This window comes from Esox lucius, chromosome 23 (assembly GCF_011004845.1).
Source record: "Esox lucius isolate fEsoLuc1 chromosome 23, fEsoLuc1.pri, whole genome shotgun sequence".
NCBI classification, from domain to species: Eukaryota; Metazoa; Chordata; class Actinopteri; order Esociformes; family Esocidae; genus Esox; species Esox lucius.
In genome coordinates, this window is record NC_047591.1 from 20,495,432 (window position 1) to 20,514,144 (window position 18,713).

Genomic DNA, 18,713 nt, shown 5'->3' on the forward strand with positions numbered 1-18,713 from the left:
TGCAAGCCAAATGTTAAAACACCTTGATCATTGTTCAATATTTCAACCAAGAGCGCAGTCTAACGCCATCTCACTGATCTACATACACGCAATAAAACATTGGTTTTATTTATGGACCTATGTCATGGCAACAACTCCCAACAGATTAGGGAGCATTTCTTCTAGTAATCCACACCAAGCACAGGGGGTTGTATGTGTGCATGAGAACACCCTTAATACCTGACAACCTGATTGTTGCAGTTGCCCAAGTTGCCAGCGGGAATTGCTACAATACAAACGTTGCGTCGCACAGTTGACCTAACAACTCGTCAGCTAGCTGCGCTTTCAAAGCACAAACCACGACCGCGCTCTGAAAGGTTGGTGCCGTGAAGGAGGAGCACCTCGCACCATTTATAGTCACAATTGACCCATCATATGTTATGTTATGATCCTCTTCTAACATAACCAGGGAACATGGATGAGCGCTGCTTAGGAGTGGGGGATCAGGGATGAATACATATCAGATATGTAGTCATAAAGCCCAACGAAAAGGCTTGTAAGGAATTGTTTATGTTTGACTAATTTAGGTAGGTCCCTTGCATTCTGCTGTGCTTTCTAAAACAAAACAATATGTTATAGGAAACTAACAGACCACCGCACAGTCTGATAAGTCATTAAACCTTGGTTGAGGCATATGTAGGGTGACCAGACGTCCCATTTTGCCCGGGAAAACCCCGTATTTCCGTCCGTTTTAAGTTGTCAGAATGCATATGACATCTGTGTCAGTATGCGACATATGAGCAGGGGAACGTAACCAAAGCAACAAAAAATATAAATATATATAGCACTGTGCGAACCTACAGCATGTTGTTGTCCAATTGACACAAAACAAGCTACATATTTAAGATGGGACTGAATTTGATTTCAAACCTACCTGTTGCAGTTGAATGTTTGGCGAAAGCCCATTTTCATGAAGGACTACAATTCCCGTGCGATGAAACAAACTCGTGCTTACGTCATGGCGTTTACGCACTCGGAAGGTTGCGATTTTTGCTGTGACCGCGACAGCTCGATGCACTGTGCACACGCGCCATGTTTAGTGGAAACAAAAGGTGCAAATTCCAACTGCTTGGTTGCGGGATACATAAGAATTGCTATAGGTAGTTACCTTTAATGAAAAAAAGAAACGGGTATGAGAAGGGACTTTTGGGGGGGCTGATTGGACTTGCTGGAAATTGTTACAATGCCCTTGTAAGTATATCGCTTCTTCAGATAGTTTTTTTTTTTTTTTTTTAAATAAAGGTTTGGGCCTACCAATGCAATTAAGCCTGACCAACCTGTCTAGTGTGTTTGCTGCCATGGTTTTTTAAAGTAGTAACTTGTATATTAGCGGTAAATGGCAATGAAGCGCTATGGGGAACAGTGAGCGTTACCGGCCTAGGCTTTGAGTGGGTTTTACACATTTTCAACAGTCTAGGCAATCGTGGTAATTTAGCTAACAACGTTAGTTGGTGTGTAACGTGTATGTTAGCATAACAAAGCTAGTTAGCTATGTTGCATAGCACGCCGCAGTTCCGCACAGTGAACGTAAAAATTCTGACAGCCAGTAAAGTTGGCTAGCATTAGCAAGCTAACTGTTTAACCCTAACTTGATTGGTAACGTTAGTTAGCTAGCTACGTGTTAGGAAATTCACAGATTGATCATCCTTACGTAGTATGTGCGTTTATTGATATAAGGATGTAATGACTTTCTGCTTAATGAAGTTCTGCTTTAATTTGAATGTTCAATAAAAGTCATTACTTTTTTCTATCTAGGAAATATCGATACTTGTAGGGTAGGTTCCCTACCAACGTTTCGTCGTTGATAGGCTTTTGCCTGCTAGTCAAACTACAGTAAATACATTTACAATGTTGTCTCTGTAGCTAGCTAACAGAGCTCTCAAAACATTCATGGTCCCGACAGTTTCATAAAGCGGTGTTCTGCTGACCTAAAAAAAAATATGTATTTGGCACATTTCAACCACCAATTATGTCCTCTTATGGCGGGATGTCTCCATTCCGGAGAAACGGGACTTTTGAAAGAGAATGAACGTGTCAAAACATTGTCACCTTTGTTAATATTTGAATAATTTCCAACTTTTACGCGTATGCGGAAATGTTGCAGTTCTGCTTTTGGGTCACATAATGCTTTTTCTAAAGCCTTTTTGGTGGTGGCCTTTGCACTATCTCGATCTGCAGTAGATCCGTATGTGTTTAAGCTTAATATGACGTGTAAATAATTTCCGTGGTCGTTTAAATAAACTGAATATATGTGAACTTATTTTGTTGATTGTCCTTGGTCTTGGTCCTTTAGCCGTTCGAAATTTTACAAGCATTCTAAATCCAATTGGCTTTTGACCTTCCAAATAATCCTGAAAAATATCTGTGGTGTCAGGCGTCTGTTTATTTCTGTTCAACGGTTTCAGTGTTGCAGAACGTTTTGTACTGAATAGCTGCTTTTCATAACTTTCTTGAAAAGACTTAAAAGCGGTATGTTTACGTTCTCTGCGTGTGGCTTTAAACAGTGCGTGCAGTATTTTATTTTGCAGTGGGTGTCCTAACAGTGATGCCCAGACTGGAGTCTTGATCTTTTTCCCTGATTTTAAGTTGGCCACTGGACGATGTACCTGCACACCTGGCATGCATATTAACCCCCCCCCCTTACTATTTTGTAAGGAAAATGATATAATGTTTCGCGTTACTTCGTTTTGAAACGGCGTACCAAGTAACTTGGAAGATACGTTCCTAGTAAAATCTCTAGCACGGCAATACATTTGTCTGATTTTGATCTGTCCCTTTTCAGTCCTACTTCTAACCCAGGGCCATTGGGTCGGGAGACGCCCAAGCACTATGGGATCACTTCTCCGATCAGCTTGGCCCAAGCCAAGGAGGCTGATCTGGTCCTCACACACAAGCTGACTGAGGCCCTGAAACCCTACGGGGTGTTTGAAGAGGAGCTCGAACTACAGCGCAGGTGGGCTGGGAGTCACGGGCGGGCTGGGAGTCACGGGCGGGCGGGCTGGGAGTCACGGGCGGGCGGGCTGGGAGTCACGGGCGGGCGGGCTGGGAGTCACGGGCGGGCGGGCTGGGAGTCACGGGCGGGCGGGCTGGGAGTCACGGGCGGGCGGGCTGGGAGTCACGGGCGGGCTGGGAGTCACGGGCGGGCTGGGAGTTACAGATCGTTAGAATGTAGTTCTAGACTAATACCAATGAAATACGTTCTAAAATTTTTTTGAGTACAATGTCACACAGTATTTTTGATTTGGATTTGAAAACATCAGGTGTCCTCTTAATAAGTCGCACCTTGTTGTCCACAGAATACACGTTTTGGGGAAATTGAATACACTGGTGAAAGAGTGGATCCGTGACATCAGTGAAACAAAGGTGTGCTTTTACTTCCTGTTCTTTCCTGCCACTCTACAAAGGTTTCGGGGTCTGTTAGTGTGTCAAAATGTCACCTTTGTCCCTTTTATAGTGTGGTCCTTTTGACCTGTAAACGGAATGGCCTTCCATTTGGGGTGCAGACGATGTTGGTTTACTATGACAACAGAAAGGCACTACTAATGCTTCCAATTGTGACGATCAGATGTACCTTCTCTGCCTCCCAGAATCTGCCTGCGTCAGTGATCGAGACAGTTGGAGGAAAGATCTTCACCTTTGGGTCCTACAGATTAGGAGTTCACACAAAAGGTCTCTGCCTTAATCGGGTAAAAGAGTGTTAAGCCTTGGTTAGCACTTGAATTCAAGTTTTTGTTCTTGTTTCACGCCTCAAACGTCCCGCGCAGGTAATTTATTTCCCCTTGCGCTCCAGGTGCTGACATTGACGCTCTGTGTGTGGCTCCTCGTCATGTGGAGAGAACCGACTTCTTCACTTCGTTCCTGGAGAGGCTAAAGGAGCAAGAGGAGGTGAAGGACTTAAGGGTGGGTCTTACGTTTTACCTCATTAACCTTTTCACGCGTGAGTTTCAAATATTCCTTACCGACCCCCCAGCGTGAGTTTTTTTGCACGTGACTTCGGTACTCTGCAGCATTTGAACTCATGCCAGCCTTTGAACAGTCACCTTGCTAGGTAAGGAACACTACATGCATTGCATTGCATTGCTTCTCTCGTTGACTCGAATTCTAAGAGCTACAAAAGTTGGTTGATTTATTACTGTAGCTAGCTAGAAAACGTCAGCTAACCGCTAGCAAACGTCAGCTGCCCGCTAGCTAACAAATCGTGACCAGTTATTCAATGCAGTGAAAATGAATAAACTATATAAAATGCATACAACGGGGAACGTAACTTCTAGAAAGTTTTTGCAATGGTTTTGATCGGTAGTAGTCGCTAATATAATTCGTTTTTGTGCATTAGTGTTGGCTGTCTGTTGGTACGTAACTAACACTTCTTGTCCCGATTTGAATGCTTTCTACCTGGTTAATATCATAGTATGGTCTTGAAACAATTACAATCAGGAAATAAAGTTATAAACACTGTTTGAGCTAAATGTGAGTAAATAATAGCGCGGTTTTACCAGCCATTGTTACGTTACTTGTAGCTAGGTATGCTAATGGTGCGTTCTAAACATGACGTTCTAATCACACTGGTGTGATCGTACGCTCCAGGGACCACTCTAGATTGATCACACTGGTGTGATCGTACGCGCCAAAGGGTTAAATATTCTTTAATCAGTTATGTCTGTTCTGACAACCTGGTCGAAGGCTTTCTATTGCAACGTCACAAGACCCCCCCCCCCCCGTCCCCCACAGGAGTATTTGCATGTACATATTATTGATGCTTAAACACTGTACTGGATGTAAACCAAGAGGTTAAAGGTCACGGGGGGTAAGTGCTGCCGGGGGTGCTAGTGACAAAGCAAATGGCTGTGTGGGATATTACATATAACTTAGGGGGGAGTGTTTTTAGAGTTGGACTATGTGAAGGTGCGTACCCTAATGTACCCTGGAGTCTTGGTTCACACGGTCTATAAACATTTTTGTCCTCATTCCCTAGGCTGTAGAAGAGGCGTTTGTCCCAGTGATTAAGCTGTCGTTCGACAACATTGAGGTATGACGTCAACATTTAATTCTAGTGATTACGTGGCCATTTACCTACGCCACTTGATTACTGCAAGGAAACGTTTTTTGGTTTCATCCAATATGAATAGAGATTTACAACTCTCTAAATATCAACCTTGACATTCAAATCATTTTGACCAAATAGCTTTTTGAGTGCAAGTGCATATCTTTAAAAAACAAAAAAACAGAAAATCCTAATAGCTGACGAGCAGTGTGCTTTTGTTTCGTGTTCTTGTAGATTGACATCCTGTTTGCCCGGTTAGCGCTGCAAACCATCCCAGAGAATCTGGACCTGAGAGATGACGGGCTGCTGAAGAACCTGGACATCCGCTGCATCAGGAGTCTTAATGGTAACGCCCGCCTCTTCATATCCACTCTTGTTTGATGCCGATGTGGTTCTGTGTAGCTCATTTGGTAGGATGGGTCTGTCAATGCTACCGTTATGGGGATGATTGCTATTGCGCTTCAATTATAAAGTAAATGTCAGCTTAAAGGTGCACATCAGTTCACATGGTCGCCCCGTTGTAATTGCCGGGATCGGAGGGTTTTGTCACCGGAGTGCACCTTTAACGTGATCTCACTATGAGTGAGTCCGGGATCACCATGACTTGTCCGTGTTTGTCTTTAGGTTGCAGAGTTACTGATGAGATTCTCCACCTTGTGCCCAACATTGAGAACTTCAGGCTGACTTTGAGGACCATCAAGCTCTGGGCGAAACGTGAGTTGGAATCTGTTGGTGTTTTGTTGCTTCAAGTGTAGGAAGGAACACCGTTTCCCTAATCCAATCTAGTGAGAATCTGTGTGTTTCCATTTTCAGTGCCACTGTTTGTTGAGTCTGAGCATATACTCTACACAGCTTGTTTGTTCATCAGTGTTTTCTTTTTGGAATACCAGTGGCGCCTTGTCGCCGCTAAATTATGATGCACCTCCACAGAAAAACTGATTTTTTTTCATGAAATACGGAGCAGATACGGTTGCAGAGCAACAACGTCCTGACATTCTGAGTATCAAGCTAGCGAGTGAGGTCAGATAAATGTAACTGGCTGTGTCTGTACACGCACACGTTTGTGTTGAACTGTCAGTAAGTGGCTGTGACATTGATATAAAGAAGGTAGCCATCGTCTGGTCAACAACCAAGGGTAAACAAGCTAGCTAACCAGCTGTCACAATAGCTACAATCGGCTACAATAGATTTGCGCCATGCTGTAAACATTAAAGATTCGGCAGCAACAATAAGACCTCAGATTTTTGTCTGTGGTGTGTATATTTTCCAAAGAACAAGAAACCAGGCAAGCCTAGTTCAGCTAGACCGCAATAGCAAGTATTGTCCTCTTGCGATTCGAACCCGGGTCGCCCACATGAAAGACTGTGTCGCTAACCACTACAACACAGAGCTCTATATTAGACAGGTGTCCGTATAGCCTTGTGTCTACGAACAAATCCTCTTTTGTCACTGGCCGTTTTAACAGCTAATTGGCCATTTGTGAATTATATTGATACAGTTAAACTGACTCGTGTTTTTCACCTCCACCACAAATAGCGTCTATGTACTGTTAGCTTTTGCCACTGGCCGTTTGAACACCTAATTAGCCAGTAATAGGCTTTACCAGTATCTACAAACTTACTGGAATAGTCATAGGAATTGAGCATTTGCTAGCGAGTCTGCCAAAGCTATTTCATGGCATAAGAACATATTATTTTCTTTCATAGCGTAACAACATACTTTTTCTTTCATTTGTGAATGACATTTATATAATAACTATCAAGAAAGGTGACGATAACTAACCTTTTCATCAAGTGAAACGACAAGAGAATCGTGGAAATAAAATAAATGTTGTTGTTGTTCTCAATAGATTGCATCTTGAGCCTTCCACATGAGAGGCACTGTCTTTAACCATAACGCCACAGCATTACGCATTTCATCATTCGCTAAACACTATTGAGCATTGTGTTAAACTGACTAACGTTTCATATTAAGGTGGTGGAGGTACTGGCCACTGGCTGTTTGAACAGCTTATTAGCCAGAAATATGCTTATTGGTATCTGCTAACTTCTTAGGAATAATCATAAGAATTGAGCAATTGTTAGCGAGACTGAAGATGAACTTTTCCATGCCAGAAACAGTTGCAATATAACCTTATACAGTTTTAGTTAAGGCTCACTGTAACATAACTACTGTAGCCTATGTTGTAGCCAGCAAATGTTTGTCTATCCTGACCCAAAATGTATGCACAGATGCGTACTTAAAGAATCCACCAGAAACAGTCGCACTATAAATGTAAACTGTTTCATTTCAGGCTTACTATAATGTAGTCACTGGAGGTTTTAGCCAGCGAAGTTTTCGTCTATACGGAATAATTCAAAATGCATACTTTCGCCTCCGAGGAGATTCAAAGTCCTATAGTTCGCAAGTCCGGTTCTCTAACCTCTACGCTATTTAATAAGGGTTACGGACTCAGTCAGTGACATTCGCTCTACTTGGCCGGTTGCGCTTACGCGGTCCGGCAAAAACAGTGGGGAGCTTAAGAGAACATGCCTAATATGAAAAATCTATTTTGTTGTTTTTATTATTAGTTTGTTGTGCTTGTTAGCTTTGGAGAGGTTATGAATCCAACCACACTATATATCCCATCCCCCCACTGTAATGTGCAAGGGATACTTTTTGCGGAAAAAACTATTCAGTGCCACAGTGAATGTGTTGTATGAAATACTCAGGAGTTTGTAAAGTTACCAATCGAAGTGAAATCATGGGGCACTGTGTGATACATCCAGAAAAACTATTTAATACGCCCTCTTTAACCCCCAATGCAACACTATACTGTACATGGAATTCATATGGCATCATTAGTTAGTAGCTTGTGGCTTTATTAGGATTCTGGGAGACTGTTCATGAACAGTTTTAGAGAATGGCTAATTGAGGGGGAGTACTTAGGTTACTATTAGGGAATGGCGTTAAGACAGTTTTGTCAAATAATGTTAAGAAAATAAAGTTGACACGCAACAGAGACTGAAGGACGGATGTTTTAGCGTTTCACGCATTTGTGTTGTTGATACTTTGTTCCCGCCCCATTGGCGTGAACCAAGTATTGTAAACATTGTTCACTGAGTGGAAGACGGGGCTGGCCAGGTAGGGTTTATCCTAGCCCTTCTCAAAGTGTCACCTGTTCACACGCCAATCATCAAATGGTCCCTAAACATGCTAGGCCCCGACTGACGTGCCTGAACAGAATTAGCCTGCCTAACAGAAACCGTTCCACTGCATTTTAACACACAGGACAGGCCTCTCCCCTCGTTGCCATGGGGATCTTGTTTTGCCTGCGCGCACTGCCTGGGAGCCGACGATCCAATTGTGGTTTTGTCTTGTGGGAACAAAAGCCAGAGTCTCTCACTGGCTTGTATGCTAGGCATGTATGGATGTAGGACCCTGTGTATCTATGTCCCTAAACCAACATCTGATTCACTGGCTTTGCTGGTTGCTTTCTGTCTTTTTTAGGTTTCCCCCCCAAAACCTATAAAATAATGTGTGAACTATGAGTTCTCCCGAAGCATGGGGTCTTAGCTGCTGTATGTAGTAGATGACACACCATTGCCACGGTACCTGGTACAAAGGTTTTTCTTGTTTTCATACCACAACATCACTAAATAACGAACATTGTGAATCAACGTAGCGTGTGAACAAAACGTTATTTCCCCGAGAAATGCTAAGACACACTTCAGTCGCCTTTCTTGATTTCACCAACCTGCAGGCAACCCCCCCCCCCCCCCCCCCCCCACCCCTGCCTTTTCTGCCTAGAGTGCTAACATCTAATGTGATTGTCCTCCCCCAGGTCATAACATCTACAGTAACATCCTAGGCTTTCTGGGCGGGGTCTCGTGGGCCATGTTGGTGGCCAGAACCTGCCAGCTGTACCCCAATGCTGTGGCCTCCACGCTTGTGCACAAGTTCTTCCTGGTCTTCTCCAAGTGGTGGGTATTGGGGCTTTGCCAAGGACTCAGACAGAATTGGTGTTGTGATTGATATGTAGACTGAAGAATCAATTACTATTGGTAGTGAGAATAGTAGAAAGACTCAATCAATTGAAAGTCTCGCTTAAGGGCCCCAAAAAGGCCTGAGCCCTGGTTACTTACCATGGTAATGTCACGGTACCAGAAGTAATGATACTTAAAATGCCAAAATGTTATTGTGACAATGCTGCATTGTACATGAGTTTTGTAACATGAGTTTGGTGCTCAGTCAATGTATGTGAATGGCGGTGTTGTCTTACAGGGAATGGCCTAACCCTGTCCTCCTGAAGCAGCCGGAGGACTGTAACCTCAACCTCCCAGTTTGGGACCCCCGGGTAATGTTGATCCAAAAGACTCATAGACACCTTTTCTGAGCAACTGTGTAAATCTTATGAACATTAGGTCTCATGAAGTGTTGAAAAAGACAAACACATGCTGCTGGGACATGCATCCCACTTGAACAGGGCCCAGTTGTTCCTGTTAGTTACTTTGAAAGACCAATCCCAGGCCAGGGTCCTGTCCTTCCTGTTAGTGACATTGAAAGACCAGGCCCGGGTCCAGTCCTTCCTGTTAGTGACCTTGCACCACCTCTCAGCCAGTTAAACAGTTGATATGTCAGCTCTGGTACATACATGTGCTTCAACTGTATTTGAGTCTATGTAGACATCGCCGTTCAAGGTGTAACTCTAATGATGTATATCACTGTATTGTTTCAGGTAACCCCAAGTGACCGGTATCACTTGATGCCCATCATCACCCCGGCCTATCCCCAGCAGAACTCCACCTACAATGTCTCCGCCTCCACACGGGCCGTCATGGTGGACGAATTCAAACAGGGTCTGTTAGCCGTCTCGAATTCTCAACGTTTATACCTGATAGTGATGGTTAGAGGACTTATCCGGGAGACAACACATTGCAACACAGACAGGCCAGTGAAGCCAAATGCCATTTTAATGTAGACAGGTGGATGGGACCTTCTGCTTCATTGGCTGGTCCCTCCTGATGAAGCGGCTGGAATCATGTCAAAAGTCCCACACAGTTGATTTCCTGGAAGCGGTCAATGGCGCTGCCTGTGACCACAGATGTCATAATGGGAAGTATGTAGGGATGGATCCTGTTGGGTTTCCACACCTTTTTGTCGCTTTAAAAAAATCGTATTATTTTACTGGTCACAATCCAGTAGTTCAATGTAGTGGAACTTGACTGCTGATGTCTTTCAGAGTAATAGTGATAATGAAATGTGTTATTGTGCTGCCAAAGTTGTTTCTGGTCTTTTAATGCAAGTGATTTGATCTATTGGCTGTCACAGTGATAATAATGATTAGTTTATTGAACCACTATAGCGCATTTCATGGAAGTCCTTCAGAAGCACAAAAAAAACAAGTAATGCATTGTGCCTGTTCTTTGAAGGTTACATCCTCAGAAAAAGAACAGGGTTCAGGTAATGGCTTGAGCAGAAAGAGGTGGTATTAAGGTCTTGGGGTTTCTTGGGAAGTAGAGGGTTTTTATTGTATTTTTTATTTTTTTAAACAACATCCTGCTCTAGGAGCTTCTGAATGTTGGAGACAACCATGATATTACCATGTGTCTCTAGCCTCGTCCTCAAATATTTTATCACTGATTTGTCATAGGTCTGTATCAATATCCCCAAAAATATCTACTAGCCCTTCCCCCAAGAAACGTTGAAACCCTTGTAGGAGTTTGAATGTCCTTTATATCCGGATTAAACAGCAGCTTTCAGTCTATAAAAACAGTGTGTTCTCTAAGCACCAGCCTGTCCTGTGCAAGACCCTTCAGGCCAGCATCGTATCCACTTCTTTGCTCCATCTCAAACAGTCTCCAAATATTAGTGATTGATGCCATAGGAATACCTTAAGTTATGCATGCACAAATGTAATGGACTCATTGGGTGTTCAGTGGATCCTTAACTACTTCTATCGTAGCCAAGATGTCTCAAGTGCATCTATTCTTTACATTTTTGTTAGGGGGTTTTTCTTTGTTAAACGTGTTTCCTTTCCTCCACAGGTCTTGCCATCACAGATGAAATATTGCAGAATAAAGCAGAGTGGGCCAAACTATTTGAAGCACCAAACTTCTTTCAGAAATACAAGTATGTATTAAAGAGTTCATCCTGTGGGACACACATGGTGAGACACACCAAATATTTCAATAAAGATTTATATTTCAGAAACAGAACACTGCTACCCTTACCTCACACTCCTCAGTAAATGTGAAGTTCTCCTCTTCATTATGTGTAATCCACTTATTCAGTTTGAAATATCTTTATTAAATAAACACTGAGGTCTTGCAGATAAGACTCCCAATGCGTTATTCTTGCCTAAGCACCCTCTTTGATTCTCAAAACAATCATCGTAAAAGGAAATACAGTGTGAACGGTATGCAGTGGTTGGAGCCGGGTATCATCATTACTCTGTAGTATAGACTGTGCCTTTAATGTAAGCACAACTCAGTATTTGATGTTTGTATATTTTATTACTAAAGGTAGGTACTTCAGATGTAAGGTTTCCTATATTAAATACATTCTCCTGGTTTTCCTTGTGCCTTATTGTATATCCAATTCCAAATAAAATGCTTTAGTTCACAATTTGCACTATGTATTTCTTGTTAGTCTTGATTTTATAGATGTGTTTTATTTTTTTGCATTATCTAGTTTTGACATTAGCAAAGCATTAGCAAGAAGAAGCCATGTCAAAAGTACGTGATTCAAGTGTCCTTGGACCTTCAGTTTAAGCTTAAACATCTTTTCTAAGTGATTTATTCGTACAGATGAACTCACTATATGGTTACACCTCTGTGATGATTTCTTGTTTTTTGACCAAGTATTCAAGTAGTCAAACTACAAGTAGCGCTGTTTTAAGTCTGAGGTAAAATAGAAATTTTAATGTGTCTAAATGTTCTTCGCTGGTTTACCAGTTGTTAGGCTGCAGAATGCCGTCGCATGATGCCAAGATTACAAATGAGTACATCCCCATCCATTTCCCGTGGGGCATATCCTTAAAAATGGAGGCATTTGTCTTTAGCTTTCCCGATAATGCTGACTTAAATGTTGCCAAGTATGAAACAGGCCTAGATTTGCTATAACCTTTCTCCTTAGTCTTCCAATGTCCTATATTGACTTCAGTTTTCCAACCCCACTGAGTTCCCCCTTCTGGAAGTCTTCTTGCGCATCAGTTTGGCCCATCCAGGTTTGAGATGTATTCTTACCTTGCAACCTTAAGCACAGCTTGGCTGAATCCCCATCCCTCCAGTCTTTTACAGTCAATATAGCCGTGTCTTCATGTGTTCTAGTCTTAGACCTGTTGGCACAGGGTGGTGGTATTCATGTGAAAATGCATCTGCACATTTTGGATATTCATTTTCCAGGAACAAGCCTGGAAACCGGATACAATTGATAAGACGAGATAGTCGTTAAGCTCTGATTGTTATTGTCCAACTCTGTCCAAATATCAGCCATTATACACTGATTTCAGATAAATTACCTGGCCTGGTTGATTTCTGCACTGGTTCTCTGTAATGTTGTTCTTTGAATAAACCAATCATGTGTCCCGGGCTCAGACCTTTTATTTTCAACTTGGCCTGAAAATGAAAATCAAAAACAAATATCCATCCATTGTCATATGCTTGTCATTACTGTTACAAGCAGACCTCTGTGATTGGACTAACTATGTGCTCGTGTTGTCTTCAACCTGTGCTATTCTAAAACTAGAGGGAAGCAAAGCTGTTTGTGATGCATGATGGGGCATATTATCACTGGTGCACTGGCACATAGACAAGATGGGAAAGACTACGCTTCTGCGCAGTTTCTTAAATCTATTGGATACGTCTTGTAACAGTACTGACTTCCAGGATACTATCTCAGGAACATGATTTATGTACCTCCTGAAGCTTGATGTTAGCAGGACTACAGTTGCAATTTAGTGGGTCTGTATGTGACCTTACAGTACTGTTGGTTCGAAGGATGTAGATAATTGTTCTGGTGACCTTGGCCAGCAGTTGTAGCTGGTCCTAAGACGTTGCTGTAAGGCAAATTCCCGGGTCACCTTGCAAGTGTGTGCAACAAACAACATCTACTATCTAATGAACTTTGAGACTGGGTGGCCGCCAAGCCGCGCCGCACTGGGCCGCGCCGGGCCGCACCGGGCCGCCATCGGGTTGACTGGGCGGGCCTGCTGTGTGCTCACGTTCCTGGGTCCAGGGCCCCGCTTTGGCGCCTGGGTCTCTCCCAGCCTATCGACTGGGTTAGCTGTCTAGTCTGGCCTCTGTCTCTAGGGTGTAATGGCATTGTTCTGTCTCTTATGTTCCAAGGCATTATATTGTGTTGCTAGCAAGCGCCCCAACCGAAAAGCAGCACCTTGAGTGGTGAGTACCAAAAAGACCCGAAGATAACTCATAAGAATCTCTCTGTAAATGTAAACGGATGTATTTAATGAGTGAATATGTTCATGAGTTAGGGCTGTGATCATTGTTGCAGTGTGAAAGACACATCAGATGCAAATGTTATTCATTTAAACGTTCTTATAGCGATCTTTAATTTATAAATTTTTTAACCTAGTGAGTTTTCACAGAGGTGTAACCATATTGTGAGTTTATTTTTTATTTTTATCCCGGCAGGGTTGGTCTAGTTGAGTCTAAGATCAGGATCCTCGTGGGGAATCTGGAGAAGAATGAGTTCATAACACTCGCCCATGTCAACCCTCAGTCTTTCCCGGGTCCCAAGGAAGGCAACGACAAGAAGTAGGTCATTTTAACTTGGCCAAAACACCTGTTTTTCTTCCCCCAAGATTGTAGGACTCCTACTTGAATGCCACTTGCATGTTGGAACTCTAGCTAAGGTGCTTCTTTTATGCTACATTACCCTGACCATGTACCTGCCCCCTGACGCCCCCCCCCCCTCCTTCCAGGGAGGAGGTCAGTACCATGTGGGTGATAGGGATCATCTTTAAGAAGATGGAGGGATCGGAGAACCTCAACGTCGACCTGACCATCGATATCCAGTCCTTCACGGACACAGGTGCGATGACCTTACTCCACCATGTTGTGGGACGTTCTAGAAATGGATGTGTGTTTCCCCCTGGCTGAATTTGCATTGTGATTCGGCATGTTTCCCTCAGTGTACCGCCAGGCGATCAGCAGCAAGATGTTTGAGACGGATATGAAGATTCAGGCTATGCATGTAAAAAGGAAACGGCTGCATCAGCTGTTGCCCAACCTGGTCATGCCTAAGCGGAGGAAGGTACGAATCACAGACCACCTCACGCCAATTTAAAACTGCGTGCACGTGTTTGGCAGTAAATACATGGCCTTTTGGTCTGATTCGGACGTGCACCTTTGCTCTTCTTTTATATCTAAAAATACTCTGCTCTTCAGCTCTCCACACGTTCCCCTGGTTAGCTGAACGCCTGTGTGCTTGCGCTGTTGTAATCCATGTCGTTCCGATCCAACCGCCAGCACTCCACAGAGGGGCTGCGGCAGGTGAATGACAGCAATCTGGACCTGTCCTTGGACAGCGACAACAGCATGTCCGTGCCCTCCCCCACGGCCACGCCGGCTGCCGCCGCGCCCACGTTAACCCCAGTGAAGGGTGGCGCTCCCGGCCTTACTGCGGCCGGTCAGCCAGACATCATGGCGTCCCCCATGGGCCCACCGGCTTCCAAGAGACCCGGATCTCCGCTGCAAATGGAGAGAAAGAGGCTCAAATCAGACACTGAGGTATTCGTCTTATTTTGTTCTGGTCGAGACGTTGCTTGTCATTTCACCGCCAGGTGTTTATGGCATGTGAAACATTGTGGTGGGTTACAGTTGATAATTGCTGGCATTTTGTGTTAGTCGCGCGCAAATGTTCATCAGTCTCTCCTCGGTTGTGTGTCTCAGGAGTCAGCCAACGAGACAAAGCCCTCAGGAGACCCCAGCCGCCAGACGCCCTCTCCTCCTCCGACGGGAGCCCTGGCGGCCTCCAAGTCCAGCACGCCTCTCCCTAACGGCCCCCAGGCGGCCCTCCAGACTCCTGACCAGGAGGTGATGGGGGAGCAGAGCCCTAAGGGGGAGCTCCCAATAGACGGGGATCCGTCCCTGGTCCCAGAGGAGAAGAGTGCAGAAGAATGGGGTGCTCCTGCTGGCACTGGAGAAAGAGAAGAGGGAGCCACAGTGGAGGCCCAGGTACTTCACATACAGACGTATAGCCTCTCGCTCACATCATCTAATTCCCATTTTATACACTAATACATGCCACTTCATGTTTTCACTTGATGGCAGTTTGTACAGTTTCAGCCTATAAATTGTTTTGCTTGTTGATGCCGTCGTGTTGCTGTACAAGGCTGGGGAAGGATTATAGCAGCACCATTGGTCTCACGGTTCCATCTGTCCTTCACAGGTCAATGACACCAGTGTGTCTGGGGAAATGCTCGTTTCTGAAGGGGACGTGAAGATGGATTCTGAAATTAAGGTTTCACCCATGTTCACATTCTTGAGCTTTTACGTTTTCTCTGGTTCCCCGTTTGATCGTTGCGGTGCATTTCGCCAATTTCCACGCTACGATTGTTAATGTTCATCTTTTTTTTATTTATTTCTCTCTTTAGAAAATGGCAAGCGCGGACTTGTCTGATGTGCCCCTTGTGCCCGCCAACCCCATTCCAGTTGTCAAGAACTCCATCAAGCTTCGTCTAAGCAGGTAGGAGAGACGAGACTGGTTCCCCAAACCTCACTACGCCTTGCCTCCCGCCCACCTCTAAGATGGTTGTTCTTAAAGTACCCAATTACAAGTCCTCAGTCCTTCACCAATCCCCGCAGTGTTGCAGACAGACAGACTCACAGGCGACTAAACAGAAAGACACTCACTGACAACTGGACAGACAGACTGACCGCTGTCTCAAGCAGGGAGTGGGTTGATATGCCTATCTCCACGAGGGGGCGATATTGCCCTTCTGCTGGATTCTCCCAGGCAGCTTTCAAACTCTGCCTCACTGGTTAAAGGATTGGAGTTGCCTGACAGGCACAGGTCTAGGATCAGTTGACAGTTCTTTAAGTCTTCACCTGAACTGTTAAGAGGATAAACACAAAGCTGGTCCTGGGCCAACATCCACGGCCCACTTTGTCTCAACCCTTCTGGAGCTACGGGTTACCAGGAAAACAAATGTTGCACAACGATGATGTCACGATGAGTCCGCGGGGACGCTTATGTGTTCCCAGCTTCATGGATGATGCTCATTCATCACCCCCCCCCTTGTGTTGCGTTGTCAGGAGAAGGCCGAGGTAATGTTAAGTAATAATGTTGTGAATTCTTTGTCTTGGTGGTTTGCTGCAGTGTATGTGTGTGTTTGAGAAACACCTGGTTAAAATGTTAAAACTTGAACAAAATGGGGAGAAGAAAAAATACAAAATAAAATAGGGTCTGTGGTCTTGGATGTTGGGCCGCAAAATCTCATGTCACTAGTCTGGTTCGAGGTGAAGGACCGTGTTCTCACTCTGCCGTTGGGAAAGTGTTGTGGCCTTCAGGGTGTTTCAGGGTGTATGGGCGAAAGGTGGCTAGGGTCAGTTCAATTTCACTTCCAGCTAGTTTCAGTAAGTAATTCAATTCCATTTAAGATATTTTGGAAGCAGGATTGTAGTGCCCTTCCTGATTTGACAGGTGTTAAAATGGATTGGCCACAAGCCCCACTCTCTAATGCACACAGCCCTCACTTACCATTGGAACAAGCTCAGTTTTGAGTTCATACAGCTGAAATAATACACTCTTTGACCAAAAAAAGCTCACAGTTGTGGAAACCGAATAATCTATCTCTCCGGGATAGAAGTGTGAATGGACAAACAGGTCTGTAATCTAGGAATGACACAGGGAATTGAGACGTTCTTTCTACATTCTGACTAATGTTCAGATTGTGTCTGAGGACTGGTATCGTGGGAGAGGGCAGCAGATGGCCATGGATTCAGATTGAGGAGGTGGTCTGCTGTCAGGGGAGACTGCCCAGATAGAACTACAATGAGTAGAATAGTCATAGAACCGCTGAATATTCGTTGTACAGTAACCGTCAGTGTCTGTCTTGTAAAATAACATTGAAATTATGAGGAGAGAAAAATACTTTTGTTTTTGGTGGAGTATAAAAGACTTGACCTTTCGCCTTTGATGGATCTGAATGTTTAATAAAACATGGTGAGATTTAAAGGAGAGAATATTTGACAAGTTCTCAAACATCACATAGAAGGTTTAGTACACAAGACCAATTCTCTTTGTTGGCTATTGATTTTTGATTTGCTTGTCATAGAACGGAGATTTGCGAGAATAGTCAACAGGTTGAAATCTTAGTACTAGGGTTGGCAAAAGATGCAACCAAGATCTTATTTTTTGTTCACAGCTTTTTGGAAAGTTTAAAAACAATGTGTACGGAATTTTCACTTTCTCAATATTTTGTTGATGTATTAACAACATTTTACTTTTGTCTCAGTTATTTGTGCTAATCGTGTTGACTCGTATGTTAACGATTAATCCGAATTAAGACCACTGTCAACCTATGGTGTGTTCATTTTCTTGTGTAGATACACTTCTCCAATCATGATGATCTTGAAGCGTTCCCCCGGTTCTTACAATGTTCTTTTTCAGTTTTTTTTCTTAGGTGTATTTGTAAGGCGGAGGTATTGTACTTTTTCACAATTAAAAGTATACGTTGTTGCAAAGGTACATTTGTCTTGTGTTTTTGTTCAAAATACCCCCACACCACGAGAGAACGCTGCTAGAAGTCCAAACGCCAAAACACTCATACCCTGCCATTTCCCAACACCGGAGGTCATAACACAACACATTCATAACCTGCTGTTTCCCATCACCGAGAGTCACAACAACACAACACATTCATAACCTGCTGTTTCCCATCACCGAGAGTCACAACAACACAACACATTCATAACCTGCTGTTTCCCATCACCGCGAGTCACAACAACACAACACATTCATAACCTGCTGTTTCCCATCACCGCGAGTCACAACAACACAACACATTCATAACCTGCTGTTTCCCATCACCGAGAGTCACAACAACACTACACATTCATAACCTGCTGTTTCCCATCACCGCGAGTCACAACAACACAACACATTCATAACCTGCTGTTTCCCATCACCGCGAGTCACAACAACACAACACATTCATAACCTGCTGTTTCCCATCACCGCGAGTCACAACAACACAACACATTCATAACCTGCTGTTTCCCATCACCGCGAGTCACAACAACACAACACATTCATAACCTGCTGTTTCCCATCACCGCGAGTCACAACAACACAACACATTCATAACCTGCTGTTTCCCATCACCGCGAGTCACAACAACAAAACACATTCATAACCTGCTGTTTCCCATCACCGTGAGTCACAACAACACAACAGACTCATAACCTGCTGTTTACCAACACCGCGAGTCATAACAACACAACAGACTCATAACCTGCTGTTTCCCATCACTGTGAGTCATAACAACACAACAGACTCATAACCTGCTGTTTCCCATCACTGTGAGTCATAACAACACAACAGACTCATAACCTGCTGTTTCCCATCACTGTGAGTCATAACACAACAGACTCATAACCTGCTGTTTCCCATCACTGTGAGTCATAAC

General features: G+C 43.9%; 1 protein-coding gene across 1 annotated transcript; it reads left to right on the forward strand.

Annotated features, from left to right (window-relative positions):
• Positions 1-1,041: 1,041 nt before the first annotated feature.
• papola (poly(A) polymerase alpha) lies at positions 1,042-17,773 on the forward strand. Its single transcript, XM_010894178.5, has 20 exons — positions 1,042-1,230; positions 2,822-2,992; positions 3,336-3,402; positions 3,627-3,708; positions 3,830-3,939; positions 5,012-5,065; positions 5,315-5,426; positions 5,705-5,794; positions 8,904-9,042; positions 9,344-9,416; positions 9,798-9,918; positions 11,107-11,191; positions 13,408-13,461; positions 13,714-13,836; positions 14,004-14,113; positions 14,214-14,335; positions 14,551-14,811; positions 14,974-15,258; positions 15,473-15,544; positions 15,678-17,773. The coding sequence occupies exons 1-20, from the start codon at positions 1,223-1,225 to the stop codon at positions 15,771-15,773; spliced, it is 2,235 nt and encodes a 744-aa protein (XP_010892480.1). The 5' UTR covers positions 1,042-1,222; the 3' UTR covers positions 15,774-17,773.
• Positions 17,774-18,713: the final 940 nt, after the last annotated feature.